At 50.7% G+C, this 14,498-nt stretch overlaps 1 protein-coding gene across 1 annotated transcript; it reads left to right on the top strand.

Moving 5' to 3' along the window:
* Positions 1–3,051: 3,051 nt before the first annotated feature.
* On the top strand, positions 3,052–5,767 carry LOC125966098 (janus kinase and microtubule-interacting protein 3-like). The gene is made up of 11 exons (XM_068649802.1): positions 3,052–3,443; positions 3,664–3,726; positions 3,813–3,911; positions 3,993–4,091; positions 4,173–4,226; positions 4,347–4,412; positions 4,474–4,542; positions 4,620–4,697; positions 4,754–4,987; positions 5,065–5,190; positions 5,559–5,767. Exons 1-10 carry the CDS (start codon positions 3,174–3,176, stop codon positions 5,179–5,181), a joined length of 1,149 nt encoding a protein of 382 aa, XP_068505903.1. The 5' UTR covers positions 3,052–3,173; the 3' UTR covers positions 5,182–5,190; positions 5,559–5,767.
* Positions 5,768–14,498: the final 8,731 nt, after the last annotated feature.

Raw genomic sequence — 14,498 nt, 5'->3', positions numbered from 1 at the left:
TCGATTGCAAAACACAGTTCATGAAAGAGGGAAAAAGTAAATACCAGCTGCATGCTATTTTTGGTGGAAGCAAAGTCGAGTGATCAATTCGATCTTACTTCTAAAATCCAAATTGGAGGAACAGGCTGGCCTCGAGGGGACCGGCGGCCCGATGACTATTCCCCACCCTCGCTAAAATACAGAAACGTTGTTCCCCTCAGGTAGTTTCTCCTGCAAAGTTGTCCAGTCCAATTCTTTGGAGTAAATTCAAGTTAATTTCAGACCAGCGATCCTGCGTCTCACACAAAGATCTCGGGACTTTGGAAAAAAATCTTGAAACTCCCTCGGGCTTCTTCACGTATGAGTGCTCTTTGGGGGAAAAAGCCCCGTAGCTGCCCCTGCAGGACTTTTTATAGACTTCTTGTCACGGTCGGTTGTAGCGCATGGAGCAGGACGACCAAGTGCAGCTTGGACCAGGGTTTATTGGCGGAACTCAAAATACAGACTCGGTAAACTGACATGACTTAACAAAACAACAACTTGACTGACTGACCGGGACGTGGAACAAGAAAACAGCAGGACATGACGGCATCAAGACAGGACGACAACACCGAACGACAGCAACCAAAACCAAAACCAAAGCCAAAACCAAAACCAATGATCCGACAGGGAGTGAGGGGCAGACAGGACTTTTATACACGACAGGTAACGAGAGGCAGGTGGGAACAATCACACTGATCATGGGCACACAGGAGGGGAGGGGCGAGCACACAGACAGAAACCAAGACAACAGACACATAGTGGAGCAGTTGGGGACGAGACGTGACAGAACCCCCCCCCACAAGGGACGTCTCCCGACATCCCAAAAAAAAAAAAACTAGGGGAACCAAACCGCACCGCACTCGGGCGGCGACTTGGGGAACCGAACCGCACCGCACTCGGGCGGCGACTTTGGGAACCGAACCGCACCGCACTCGGGCGGCGACTTGGGGAACCGAACCGCACCGCACTCGGGCGGCGACTTGGGGAACCGAACCGCACTCGGGCGGCGACTTGGGGAACCGAACCGCACTCGGGCGGCGACTTGGGGAACCGAACCGCTCTCGGGCGGCGACCTGGGGGACAGAACCGCACTCCGGCGGCGACTTCGGGTACAGAACCGCACTCGGGCGGCGACTGCGGGGACAGATCCGCACTCGGGCGGCGACTTGGGGAACCGAACCGCACTCGGGCGGCGACTTGGGGAACCGAACCGCTCTCGGGCGGCGACCTAGGGGACAGAACCGCACTCCGGCGGCGACTTCGGGGACAGAACCGCACTCGGGCGGCGACTGCGGGGACAGATCCGCACTCGGGCGGCGACTGCGGGGACAGATCCGCACTCGGGCGGTGACTTCGGGGACAGAACCGCACTCGGGCGGCGACTGCGGGGACAGATCCGCACTCTGGTGGTGACCTAGGGGACCGAACCGCACTCCGGCGGCGACCTACGGGACAGAGCCGCACTCTGGCGGTGACTTGGGGGACAGAACCGCACTCCGGCGGTGACCTAGGGGACAGAGCCGCACTCTGGCGGTGACCTAGGGGACAGAGCCGCACTCTGGCGGTGACTTGGGGAACAGAACCGCGCTCGGGCAGCGACTTGGGGAACACAACCGCACACGGGCGGCGACTTGGGGAAACAGAACCGCACTCCGCGGAAACTCGGGGAAACACAACCGCACTGGGGCGGCGACTTGGGAAGTCTGTACCGCGATCGGCGGCCACTCACAAAGTCCGTACAGTGATCGGCGACATTCGGAAGGCGGGGCTGTGCGCGGCGGCAAGAGCCATCACGCGCCGCAGCAGTGGGAGTGGAGCCAGGGACGATCGCGGGTCCAACGCAGCTGGCTTGGATGTCTGCTGACGTTCGCGGGTCCTGCGACGCTGGGGTGGAGCCCGATGGCGGCCGTGAGTCTGATGACGCCGGGAGGCACTCCAACGGCGGCCGTGGGTCCGGCGTCGCGGCACCAGAGTCCGATCGCGGCCGCAAAGCCGCTGGCGCCAGAAGCACTCCGATGGCGGCCGCGGGTCCGGCGTCGCGGCAGCGAAGTCCGACGACGGTCGCAGAGGCGATGGTGCCGGGAGGAACTCCGATGGCGGCCGTGAGTCCGGCGTCGCTGGATCAAGATCCGATGGCAGCTGCAAGCCCATGGCGCTGGAACAAGCTCGGACGACGATCGGGCGTCGCAGCGGGAGCTGGTGGTGAAGGGTGGTCCAAGCGCTGGTCGTTTTGGTGGTCGGATCATTCTGTCAAGGTCGGTTGTAGCGCATGGAGCAGGACGACCAAGTGCAGCTTGGACCAGGGTTTATTGGCGGAACTCAAAATACAGACTCGGTAAACTGACATGACTTAACAAAACAACAACTTGACTGACTGACCCGGACGTGGAACAAGAAAACAGCAGGACATGACGGCATCAAGACAGGACGACAACACCGAACGACAGCAACCAAAACCAAAACCAAAACCAAAGCCAAAACCAAAACCAAAGCCAAAACCAAAACCAATGATCCGACAGGGAGTGAGGGGCAGACAGGACTTTTATACACGACAGGTAACGAGAGGCAGGTGGGAACAATCACACTGATCATGGGCACACAGGAGGGGAGGGGCGAGCACACAGACAGAAACCAAGACAACAGACACATAGTGGAGCAGTTGGGGACGAGACGTGACACTTCTCTGTCCCCCCCCCCCCTTTCTTTCTTCTATACCCTCCCTATAGGGTAAGACTGCCCAGTTTTCCCACGCCCCTATAGAATAAAACTGGTCAGTTTTCCCACGCCTCCTATAGGGTATGATTGCCCAGTTTTCCCACGCTCTGACACCTGTTGCCTTCAGCAGCTGTTTCCGCCCTGACCACGCATTACTTTCCACCAAATGTACAGCTAGCCCCTGGTAAAACCTTTCACTTCCCCTTTTCTTCACTTCCTGTTTCATGAGAATAACCTTTTAAAGTTACGCTTCAATTAACTCTGAAATAAAAATCCAAACCTTTTATCTATTTCTTTAAACAATTTATGTCACGCCACTATTCTCATAGTGACGGGTCTCTTGATCGAATTGACTAACAATATTGCTTTAAGCTGTTACAGAATACATTTTTAGCCAAGCAAATAAATCAAAAAGTAAAAATCACATTTGTGCGTCCATGCATGACTCACAATCCGACACCCTGTTCCTGTTTTATTTCTATTTTAACTTGCTTAGCTTATTTTGGCCCCTTTTTTGGTCTCATGTTTTGGTCTGGCGCCATCTTTTGGACAAATTTGGAATTTCAGCTCTGCCAATTTATTCTTGTGAACAATCCATATTTTACCATTTGCACCATCTCTTTCCCCCATGTTACATGACAGTAGAAATGGGTCACTATCAAAGCAGAGTAGCAGATCTGGAGTCAGCGCTGAAGCAACAACGACAGGTAAGCTTATCAATGAGCACACCTTTTTCTCAGACAAAATAGCTTCATTCTTCAGTCACTCATTCGTCTGGCATTACTGGACCAAGCCCCCCCCCCCCCCCACCCGAACGTGGCTGGGGAAATGCGGAGAAAAGCAAATGTCATTTTCCAGTCAACCAAAGAATTTGTGGATGAAAATGACACAACATTCCAAAGCTGTCCACGCGTTTGTCTCTTCTAGAATGTCAAGTGGGTGGAGGAGAAGCAGCTGCTGCGTCAGAGCAATCAGCAGTTGGCCGAAAAGGTGACAGAAAGAAAGGCGCTGGGCGGAGTCGCTTGGCGTCACACCCGTCCGGAAGCCCCGCAGATGAGGTCTGACTGTCTTTTCAGGTCAAGCGGATGGAGGCGGAAGAAGCGCGTCTGAAAGAGCACATCCAGGATATCCGAGACCAAAACGAACTGCTTGAGTTCCGCATCCTGGAGCTGGAGGTGGGAAGACTCGCACAAGCGTGTTGAGGCCAGAGATGTGACAGACGGACGGACGGACGGATGCATGCCTCTGCCTTTTAGGAGAGGGAGTGGCGCTCCCCCGTCTTGAAGTTTCTGCAAGTCCGTTTCCCAGACGGCCTCAACCCTTTGCAGATCTACTGCGAGGCCGACGGCGTGAGCGTACGTAAGGCGTCCCTCGCAACCCTAACCTTAACCTGAGGTCCCAGAACACCTTACATTGCTCCTTGCGCCTTTCCCCAGGACATCGTCATCAGTGATCTGATGAAGAAGCTGGACATCCTGGGCGATAACGCCGTAAGTGTATGTCGAACTCCTTATGTTCGCACTCCACGAGACTCGGCGGCTCAAATGTGACTTTTGGAAGGATTTGCGCTGAAAGAAGCTTGTTGACGCTGTGCCTTTGGACTCTTGCAGAATCTCACCAACGAGGAGCAGGTGGTCGTGATTCACGCCAGGACCCTTCCCACCCTAGGCGAGAAGGTAACGCGCACGTCCACGCACGCTCTCGCATTCTGCTTATGTGACAGCAGCCTTTCCTCAGTGGTTAGAATACATCAAAGTGACCAAGTCAGCACTTCAACAGAAGATGTTGGACATTGAAAGTGAGAAGGTAGACAGACATGCGACATCAGCCAAGGGGAACTCGGGGCAATGTGCCCCAACAATTCTGACCTTGAGCTGTGCTAGGATATGTTCTGCAAGCACGAGGGCTACCTGGATGAAGAGTTGGACTTCAGGAAGCGTTCCATGGACCAGGCTCATAAGGTAAGCCGCCCTCAAATCTTCCGCCGGACCACTGATGGACGAGGATTGCGGCCCAGAGGATCATGGAGCTGGAGGCCATGTTGTACGAGGCGCTACCGCAGCGGTACTGCCCCGCCACGGACGGCGAAAAAGCCAGCCACGCTGGCGTGAATGACGTGCTGACGGCGGATCAGAGACAAGAGCTTAGGAGCGCCGTGGACCAATGGAAGCGAGCCCTGATGTGCGAGTTGAGGGAGCGCGACGCTTGCATCCTCCAAAAGACAATGGATCTGCTGCACAGCGCGCAACAGGTAAGGGCCCAAAGCCAGCCCGGCACTTACTTGCACGCTTACTGGCTTACTGGCTACTTTCCATCTGTCCGTCCTAGAGGAACAAAGAGCTGAAAGAATTCATCGAAGCTCAGAAGAGACAAATCAAACAATTGGAGGAGAAGTTTCTGTTTCTCTTTCTAGTATTCTCCTTGGCCTTCATTCTGTGGCCCTAACACCTGCTGGTGAGTGAGCTCCAGCGGCACCGCACTCGACACCTCCGATACACTGCCAGCCGGTCTCAGACGTTGGCAGACGCTCCGATGCCGACGTATACCTCCCGCCACGGTGACAGAGGCACCGCGTCACACCGGCGCTCATCCAATCAGAAGGCCGGAAAGGCAAATTCACATGCAGGGCACTCTTGAACCAGAAGAGAGCGCCACAAAAAACGGTTGTTGCCCCAAACGCGCACTAAAAAGGGTCACAATAACAAGAGTCCCACCAGCCAGCCGGGGCCACCCGTCCATCCATTTCTTCAGGGGGGAAAAAATTGGAGTCACCGGTGAGTACATTTTGCATTTAGCTCTGCTTTTCTGCTTCTGTCTTCAAGTGTGTGGCATCCTGCGACCAAAGATTCAGCCAACCCCAAAGCGGTTGGCCTCAACGTCCCACCACCATTCCTACCAGAGCAGGTGACGTGATGCTTTGGACATCCTTCCATCTCAGATGCCCAAAAGTACTCTTTGCCACATCTGCGGCAATACGGTGTCTTTTCAAAGGTGCAAATAAATCCAGCGTGGGCGGAACACGCACGTCTTCGGTTTTTCCCGCTTTGTTTGTGTGACAACTGTTGTGAAAATTTTATACAAATAAAGTTGTATAGTACAGGTTTGGCCAAGCCGCAACTCCCGAACCGCATGCGGCTCTTTGCTTGGATTCATGCGGCTCTTTTTTGTTTATATCAACATGTTTATGTGTGTGTGTGTGTGTGTGTGTGTGTGTGTGTGTAGGTGTGTGTGTTTGTGTGTGTGTGTGTGTGGGGGGGGGGGGGTTGTGCGTGTTGGCTTCACTTGAGTTCAATTTAGTATTTTCGTCAAAAGCGCATGTGGTGAAATTCCACATAGGATGGGCAAACACATTCCAGTAAACTATTAGTGTCAATTGGGCTCTCGAAATGGCAGGGAAAAGATGCACAGCAAAACGAAAATATGTAGATGAACACAGGACGTTTTTATCTGAGTGGGAAAGTTTCTATTTTTTGTTGAACTTGATGGCAAACCATTCTGCCTGATATGTCAGACCTCAGCGCATTTCAAAGATTCACATCTTCAGCGCCATACACTTCAGCTCACTCCATGCTAACATTGATCAGGCGTCGAACCCGCAACATCATGCTTAAGAGGTGGACATGCTAACCAGTGCACCATTATGTCAACACATAATAACTGTAAGTCTACTGATCAAAACAGCGGTTACTATATGACGTCGCTACGTCGTGGTCACGTGACGCAGACAAAACGTCAATGGGCAGACCTTCCTCCGAAATTAGAATCCGTGGGCAGAGTTAACTTGTTTAAAAGGGAGTGGGCAGAAGAAATATTTAATTTATTTAAATCTATTTTGAGTGCACACCATTATGCCAATGCATAACAACCGTAAATCTACTAAACAAAACAGCGGTTGCTATATAACATCTGCCACATTGTGGTCACGTGACAGACGTGACGTCGATGGGCGGAACTTCCGCCGGAATTCAAATCCGCGGGGAGAGTTAACTTGTTTAATAAGGGAGTGGGCAGAAGAATTATTTAATTTATTTAAATCTATTTGGAGTGTGCGCCATTATGTCAATGCATAACAACTGTAAGTCTACTAAACAAAACAGCGGTTGCTATATGACGTCTGCCACGTCGTGGTCACGTGACGCGGACGTGACGTTGACGCCTACTTTACTTCCCACCGATCACAGGACCCCTCGGCTGCATAACCGCGCCCCCTTCCCAACCAATCGGATTTGCTATACGCGAAAACTACGACAATGGGCGGAACTTCCGCCAAAATTTGAATCCGTGGGCGTGGCTCGCAACAGGAAGTAGGAAAATGGCGATGTTGACAAAGACACAGCGGATGGAAACATACGACTAACAAGAGAAATATTTTTATTTTCTGCTTGCAACTGGACCGTCCAGAGCGTACACGGTAAGTACAACTAATCGTTTTTAAAAAGAAGTACTTTTGTTGCCCTGAAAAGCGAGTGAGTGTGGCGTTTGGGGGGGAAACATCGAATTTCGACGATTCTTTCTGGTCAACGGTTGTAAATGATTGCGTTGATTAAAAAAGAAAACTTGATGTAACTCTACTTTTAACTGCCGTTTCAGATAAGCGGGTATTACGTCACAGTCATGTGCCGCGGATATGACGTAATTGGCGGAACTTCCACCAAAATTCAAATCTGTTGGCGCGATGGCCGTGAGCCACTGAGCAACGACGAATATCAACAGAAACATCTTTATTTTCTGCTTGCAACTGGACCGTCTACAGCGTACACGGTAAGTAACACTCATTGTGTTTAAAGAGATTTACGTTTGTAATAGCAACGTGTAGCTGAGGCGCTAGCAGAAGTGTAGCCGCGTTGCGTTGTACGTGTGAATATTGGTCCAGGCGAAATGTTAATGTTTAGGTTCCACGGTGTTTGTTGGCTGCAAGTTTTCCACTGCAAGAAGAGGCTCGTATCATTGACCAGGAGCGAGCTACAATGGTGAGTAGCCATAACATTTGATTTAACAAATAACCATAAATAAATACAGTGTGGGCACTGAAGTTAACATATGTGATTATACTGCCTAATCTGTCACCGAGTATATTGTTGCAAAGTAATATAAGATCCAAAGTTGTAATTCAGAATAGTTTTCAAAAGAAGGCCATTAGAATTATATACAAGTCTGATTACCCTGAACATAATAACAAGCTATTAATTAAATCACAAATTCTTCAATTCAAAGATTTGGTAGATTATCAGACAAATAATGTCTAACAGTAATTGATTTAACACATCACGATAAGTAGATTGAGTGTGGGCACTCTCAAGTTAACATATGTGATTATACTGCCTAATCTGTTACAGAGTATGTTGTTGCCAAGTAATGTAGAATAGATCCAAAGTAGTAATCCAGAATAGTTTTGAAAAGGCTATTAGAATAATAAACAAATCTGATTACCTTGAACATAATAACAAGCTAAGTGTTTAATATGTCCTATGAAGTCAAAATTGGGCACCATCATGTGGTGAAATTTGGAATTGCATCACATCCAATTTTGCCTGGGAACAAACCGATTAAATAAATCTTAGTCTTAAATAAGCCACTCCTTCTCAAACAAGTAAACTCTGCCCATTTTGCGCAGTAGATGTTCTGTTAATATCTAGTATTTATACAAAGTCATAATTTAAATTGCTTTCGACCTTCATTCATCACTTCAACCAACATTACTCGCTCTTATTACCAACTTGTATCGATTTAACTAAGCGTTTAATACTTCCTATCACGCCTCAAGTCAAGATTTGGCAAAATACAATTTCAGCAAATCCAATTTTGCCAGGGAACAAAAATAGATTAAATAAACTAAATAAATCTTCTTCCCATTAAATAAATCAGAAAAGTCTGTCTTGTAACCAGTCCTCTTCAAACAAGTAAAGTCTGCCCGTTTTGTGCCGTAGATTTGGTGTCTATGCCTAGTATTTATACAAAATCATAATTTAACGGACTTCATTCCTTCATTCACTTTGGAAATTTGGAATTGCAGCACATCAAATTTTGCCTGGGAAGAAAAGTAGATTAATTAAATTTAATAAGTCTTACTACTTCCCATTAAATACATTAAATACGTCTTACTTGTTCCCACTGCTTTTCAAAAAAGTAGTTTAAGACGAGGGTCCTTCACTCAACCTTTAACCTCAACCCCGCACGTCACATTGTGTTGTATCTGTGAATGTTGGTTGTGGCCAAATGATAGTTTTCTTTCATTCGTTTAGGTTCCACGGTGTTTGTCGGCTATATGTTTTCCACTGTCAGAAGGATGAAAATACAACGCTTGTACGTGGGCGAAGACGTCACCGGTGAGTCCTTCCTTGCTATTTATTTACCTTCTAGGTGCTAGAGGCTAAGTGTTAGAGGCTAAGTGTTAGAGGCTAAGTGTTAGAGGCAACACAATACGAACAACACAACACAATACGAACAACTCAACACAATACGAACAACACAATATGAACAACACAACAAAATACGAACAACACAACACAATACCAACAACACAATACCAACAACACAATACGAACAACGCAACGATACTGCACTGAACAACACGATACCGCACTGAACAACACGATACCGCATTGAACAACACCATGCATCACTGAACAACACCATGCAACACTGAACAACACCATCCCGCACTGAACAACACCATGCCGCACTGGACAACACCATGCCGAACTGAACAACACCATGCCGCACTGAACAACACCATGCCGCACTGAACAACACCATGCCGCACTGAACAACATTATGCCGCACTGAACAACACCATGCCGCACTGAACAATATTATGCCGCACTGAACAACACCATGCCGCACTGAACAACACCATGCCGCACTGAACAACACCATGCCGCACTGAACAACACCATGCCGCACTGAACAACACCATGCCGTACTGAACAACAACATGCCGCACTGAACAACACTACGCCGCACTGAACAACACTACGCCGCACAGAACAACACGACGCGGCACAGAATAACACAATACCGCACAGAACAACACAATACCGCACAAACAGTTTTAGATAATATTACGTCGCAGTCATGTGACGCGGACATGACGTCAATAGGCGGAACTCACGGCAAAATTATAATCCGTGGGCGTGGCTTGCAACAGGAAGTAGGAAAGCGGCAATGCTGGCAAACAAGACACAGCGGTTAGTAACACGACGACTAACAAGACAAATATTTTTGTTTTCAGCTTGCAACTTTACCGTCTAGAGCGTACAAGGTAATTACAACTCATTGTTTTGAAAAATATGTTTTTTTTGTAGCCCTGAAAAGCGAGGGAGTGTGGCATTTGGGAGGAACGTCGAACTCGGCGTCTGCTTCCAGCCACAGACGCCAAATTTCGACGATTATTTCGACTGGTCAACGTTTGTAAATTATTGTGTTGATTAAAAACTTGATTTAACTCTACTCTTAACTTTGCCGTTTCAGATATGGGGGTATTACACCGCGTAAATGACGTCAATAGGCTGAACTCTCGCCAAAATTCAAATCTGTGGGCGCAATGGCCTTGAGCGAGACAACGGATACAAACACGACGATTATCAACAGAAATATCTTTATTTTCTGCTTGCAAGTGGACTTTCTAGAGCGTACACGGTAAGTACAACTCATTATGTTTAAAAAGATTTACGTTTGTGTAGTTTGCGTTGCTTTGTATCTGTGAATGTTGGTTGAGGCTAAATGTTAATGTTTAATTTCATTCCTTTAGGTTCCACGGTGTTTGTTGGCTGTATGTTTTCCACTGCAAGAAGAGGCTCGTATCATTGACCAGCATGAGCTACAATGGTGAGTACCCCTTTCGTCGTCCATTTATGTTAAACACTTCCTATTTCATGTCTAACAGTACTCGATTTAACAAATAACCATAAATAAATACAGTGTGGGCAGTCAAGTTAACATATGTGATTATCCTGCCTAATATGTTTATCACAAATATGTCACTAATCACTAATATGTTTATTTGTTTATCACAACACCTTTGGACCTTCAGCAATCGATTATTTCCCTTCATCTACATAGAAACAGAATGATGGTGTCTTAAACATCTCATTCATTTCACCAAATAACTTCACGCAGGTGGATAACGGCCGTCTCGGTCACGCTATGTTGCGTGATGCAGTTTTGAAGAACCAAATGCATTTATTCAATGAATAAGTCAAGCTAGATCTATGTTTATGATGTTGTAAGTTACGGTACCGATTGAAGTTGAGTCCGAAGCCAGTGGAAAACAGCGCTGCGTTTGTGCTCTCCAGGTACAAATGTTGTGATCTCTGACTGACGACCGGGCGAGACTCGAGTAAGAGATGTCCAAACGAGCTCCGGCAGGGCGGGTCAAGGCGGAGCGAACGGATGCCTTTCAGGCCGCCAATGACGAGCTGAGAGCCAAACTGATGGACGTCCAGTTAGAACTTCAGCAGGAGAAGAACAAGGTGAAAACCTCAACAGACAGACACTGCCTGCCTCCCTGCCTGCTTCCCTGCCTGCCTCCCTGCCTGCCTGCCTCCCTGCCTGCCTCCCTCCCTTCCTCCCTCCCTACCTCTCTCCCTCCCAGTTTTCCCGATGTAGATTTGACATGCGTGTGCCATGACTGTGTCAGCCTACATCAACTAATGCACCGAGGATGTCAGCACCACTAAGAATATCATCACCCGGGGCAACCAACGACCCTGGATGACTGAGGAGGTACTTCAAACGCTACGAGCGTGGAACTCTGCCTTCAAGTCTGGCGACAAGGAGACACTGAGGACAGCGAGAGCCAACTTGAACCGTGCCATCAGGGTAACGAAGCGAGACCACAATCGAAAAATTCAGGATCGTTTCCACAACGCCAACAACACCAGGAGTATGTGGCAAGGCATACGGGCGATTACAGATACAACTCACCCTCCCCCCCGGTGGGTGAAGTTGATGCTGACTTTCTAAATGGTCTAAATAACTTCTTTGGGAGGTTCGAGGCACTAAACGGCACTCCAGCAGTTAAAACTGTCCCCCATCAGGAAGAGGAGGTACTCTGCCTTGACTCCGCCGATGTGTTGAAGACCCTGAGGAGAGTCAACCCCCGTAAGGCCCCTGGCCCCGACAACATTCCTGGGCGTGTGTTCAGGGAATGTGCAAGTCAGCTGGCTGGGGTCATCACAGACATTTTTAACACCTCGCTGGGCCAAGCCACAGTGCCATCGTGCTTTAAGACTGCCTCCATCATTCCGGTGCCGAAGAAACCTCAAATCACCTCATTTAATGATTACTGGCCTGTTGCACTGACTCCGGTCATGATGAAGTGCTTCGAAAGGCTGCTTAAAGATCACATCGCTCCAGCACCAGCTGTTACCATCATCCCCTTCCACAATAAAGTCTGTCGCTACGCACTTGGCTGTACTGTCCGTTCCCTTACAGTACAGACTGACCAACGCTATGCAGCCAGCGAACGACGAGACTGCATTGAGCCGACTGGAGCGAGCCGAGACCGCCGTCAGCAGCCTGGCTGCCGACATCCGGTACCTGATCAAGGTTGGTCAGCAGCAACAGCTACAGCAGCAGGAGATGGCCCAAACCCTCCAGAGACTGTCGGTAGCTGCATCCCCGGCTGTCACAGCACCCCCGCACCGCCCGTCTGCCGAGGCCAGGACGCTCGTGGACGTCCCGGAGCCCCGCCTTGGCAACATCGAGAAGTTTAACGGCAATCCCAAGCACGTGAGGGCATTTGTGACCAACTGCCGCATAATGTTCAGCCTCCAGCCAATCACGTTTTCGTCGGAATCAGCCAAGGTCGGGTTCGTCCTAACCCACCTCACGGGCGAGGCGCGGCTGTGAGGTCTGGCCGAATATGAAAGGATGGCCCCGGCTTGCGATTCCTTCGACGCCTTCGCGGAGGAATTGCTCTGCCTGTTCGACCTGGGATCCGCCGCCGAGGACGCCGCCGAGGAACTGGCGACGCTGCGTCAAGGTAGCCGATCGGTTGCGGAGTACCCCCGTAAGTTCCAGACGTTGGCCGGCAGCAGCGGATGGAACACGCCGGCGCTCGTTAGCACCTTCCTAAACGGCCTCGCTGAGTACATGAAAGATGGACTGGTTTCTTACGATCGCCCGCGAACCCTGAAGGGCGCGATGGACTTGGCGGCCCGAGTAGACCGGCGGATCCAGACGCGGCGGCGCGATCGGGAGAGGAGGTCCCCGCGAAACCCGTGTGGTCACATTCCTCCGTCTGCTGGGGACACGCCAACCACACCACCCGCCGAGCCCATGGATCTGGGAGGGGCTCGGGTTCCCTCGGAGGAGCACCGTCGACGCCCCTCACTGGGCTTGTGTTTTTACTGTGGGGAGGGGGGTCATCGGGTAGCGGGGTGCCCGTTAAAAAGGCCGGAGCTCACGCGGCGTCGGGGATCCACGTGAGCTCGACCAGCACCGGCTCTCCCAGCCCCAGCACGCTCACGCTACAGGCACGCGTCCAGCTCGCGGCGGGCGACCAGAACGTGGCGGCCTTGGTGGATTCCGGCGCGGAGGGGAACATCATGGACATTAGCCTGGCACGCCAGTGGGGTGTCGGCTTCCTCCCTCTGAGCCCGCACGTGCCATTGATGGCCGTCTGATCGGCGAGGTGGCTTTCGTGACGGAACGAGTTAAGTTACTGCTCTCTGGCAATCACCACGAGACCATCCAGTTTTTTCTTCTTTCCCTCCCAGGACAGCAGCTCATACTGGGGCACCCTTGGTTGCGGCAGCACAACCCGGTGCTGGACTGGGAGGTGGGGGTCGTTCGGCAGTGGAGCGAACGCTGCCATCAGGTGTGCCTGAGGGCGGCCACCAGCCCACTCGGCAGAGCCCCGCCCAGGTACAGTCCCGACATCCCCAATGTCCCAGCGTTTTATCACGAACTCAAGGAGGTTTTTAGTAAAGCCAGGGCCACTTCTCTTCCTCCACACCGGTCCTACGATTGCGCTATCGATCTGTTACCCGGCCTCTTCCCTCCCAAGGGACGCGTCTACTCCCTGTCCGCTCCTGAGCGCCGGGCTATGGAGGAATACATCCGGGAGTCCCTGGCAGCCGGTATCATACGGCCGTCCTCTTCACCTGCGGGAGCGGAGTTTTTCTTCGTGAAGAAGAAGGAGGGCACGCTACGCCCGTGTATCGACTACCGGGGAATAAACGAGATCACTGTGAATAACCGATACCCTCTGCCTCTTCTGTCTTCCGCCTTCGAGAGCCTTCAGGGTGCCACCATTTTCACAAAGCTGGATCTTCGCAACGCCTACCACCTGATCCGCATCCGGGAGGGAGACGAGTGGAAGACGGCTTTCAAGAAGAAGCATCTCGAAACCAAAGTTAATGGGAGATAACAATCTGGAATGGAGCACGTGGTAACAATCTAGCGACAATAAGGGTTAAGGTCTATCAACGGAAAAGCATGAATGACGACAACTCATACAGCCAATAGGGATTAGACTGCAGCACAATAGGCAACAAATGTCCATCCATCCATTTTCTGAACCGCTTAGTCCCTACGGGGGTCGCGGGCGTGCTGGAGCCTATCCCAGCCGTCATCGGGCAGTAGGCGGGGGACACCCTGAACCGGTTGCCAGCCAATCGCAGGGCACACAGAGACAGACAACCATTCACACCCACACTCACACCTAGGGACAATTTGGAGTCTTCAATCGGCCTACCAAGCATGTTTTTGGAATGTGGGAGGAAACCGGAGCGCCCGGAGAAAACCCACGCGGGCCC

Source organism: Syngnathus scovelli, unplaced genomic scaffold, assembly GCF_024217435.2.
Source record: "Syngnathus scovelli strain Florida unplaced genomic scaffold, RoL_Ssco_1.2 HiC_scaffold_31, whole genome shotgun sequence".
Lineage (NCBI taxonomy): Eukaryota > Metazoa > Chordata > Actinopteri > Syngnathiformes > Syngnathidae > Syngnathus > Syngnathus scovelli.
Note: the sequence above shows the minus strand (reverse complement) of the source record. Positions and strands in the feature narration are given on the sequence as shown.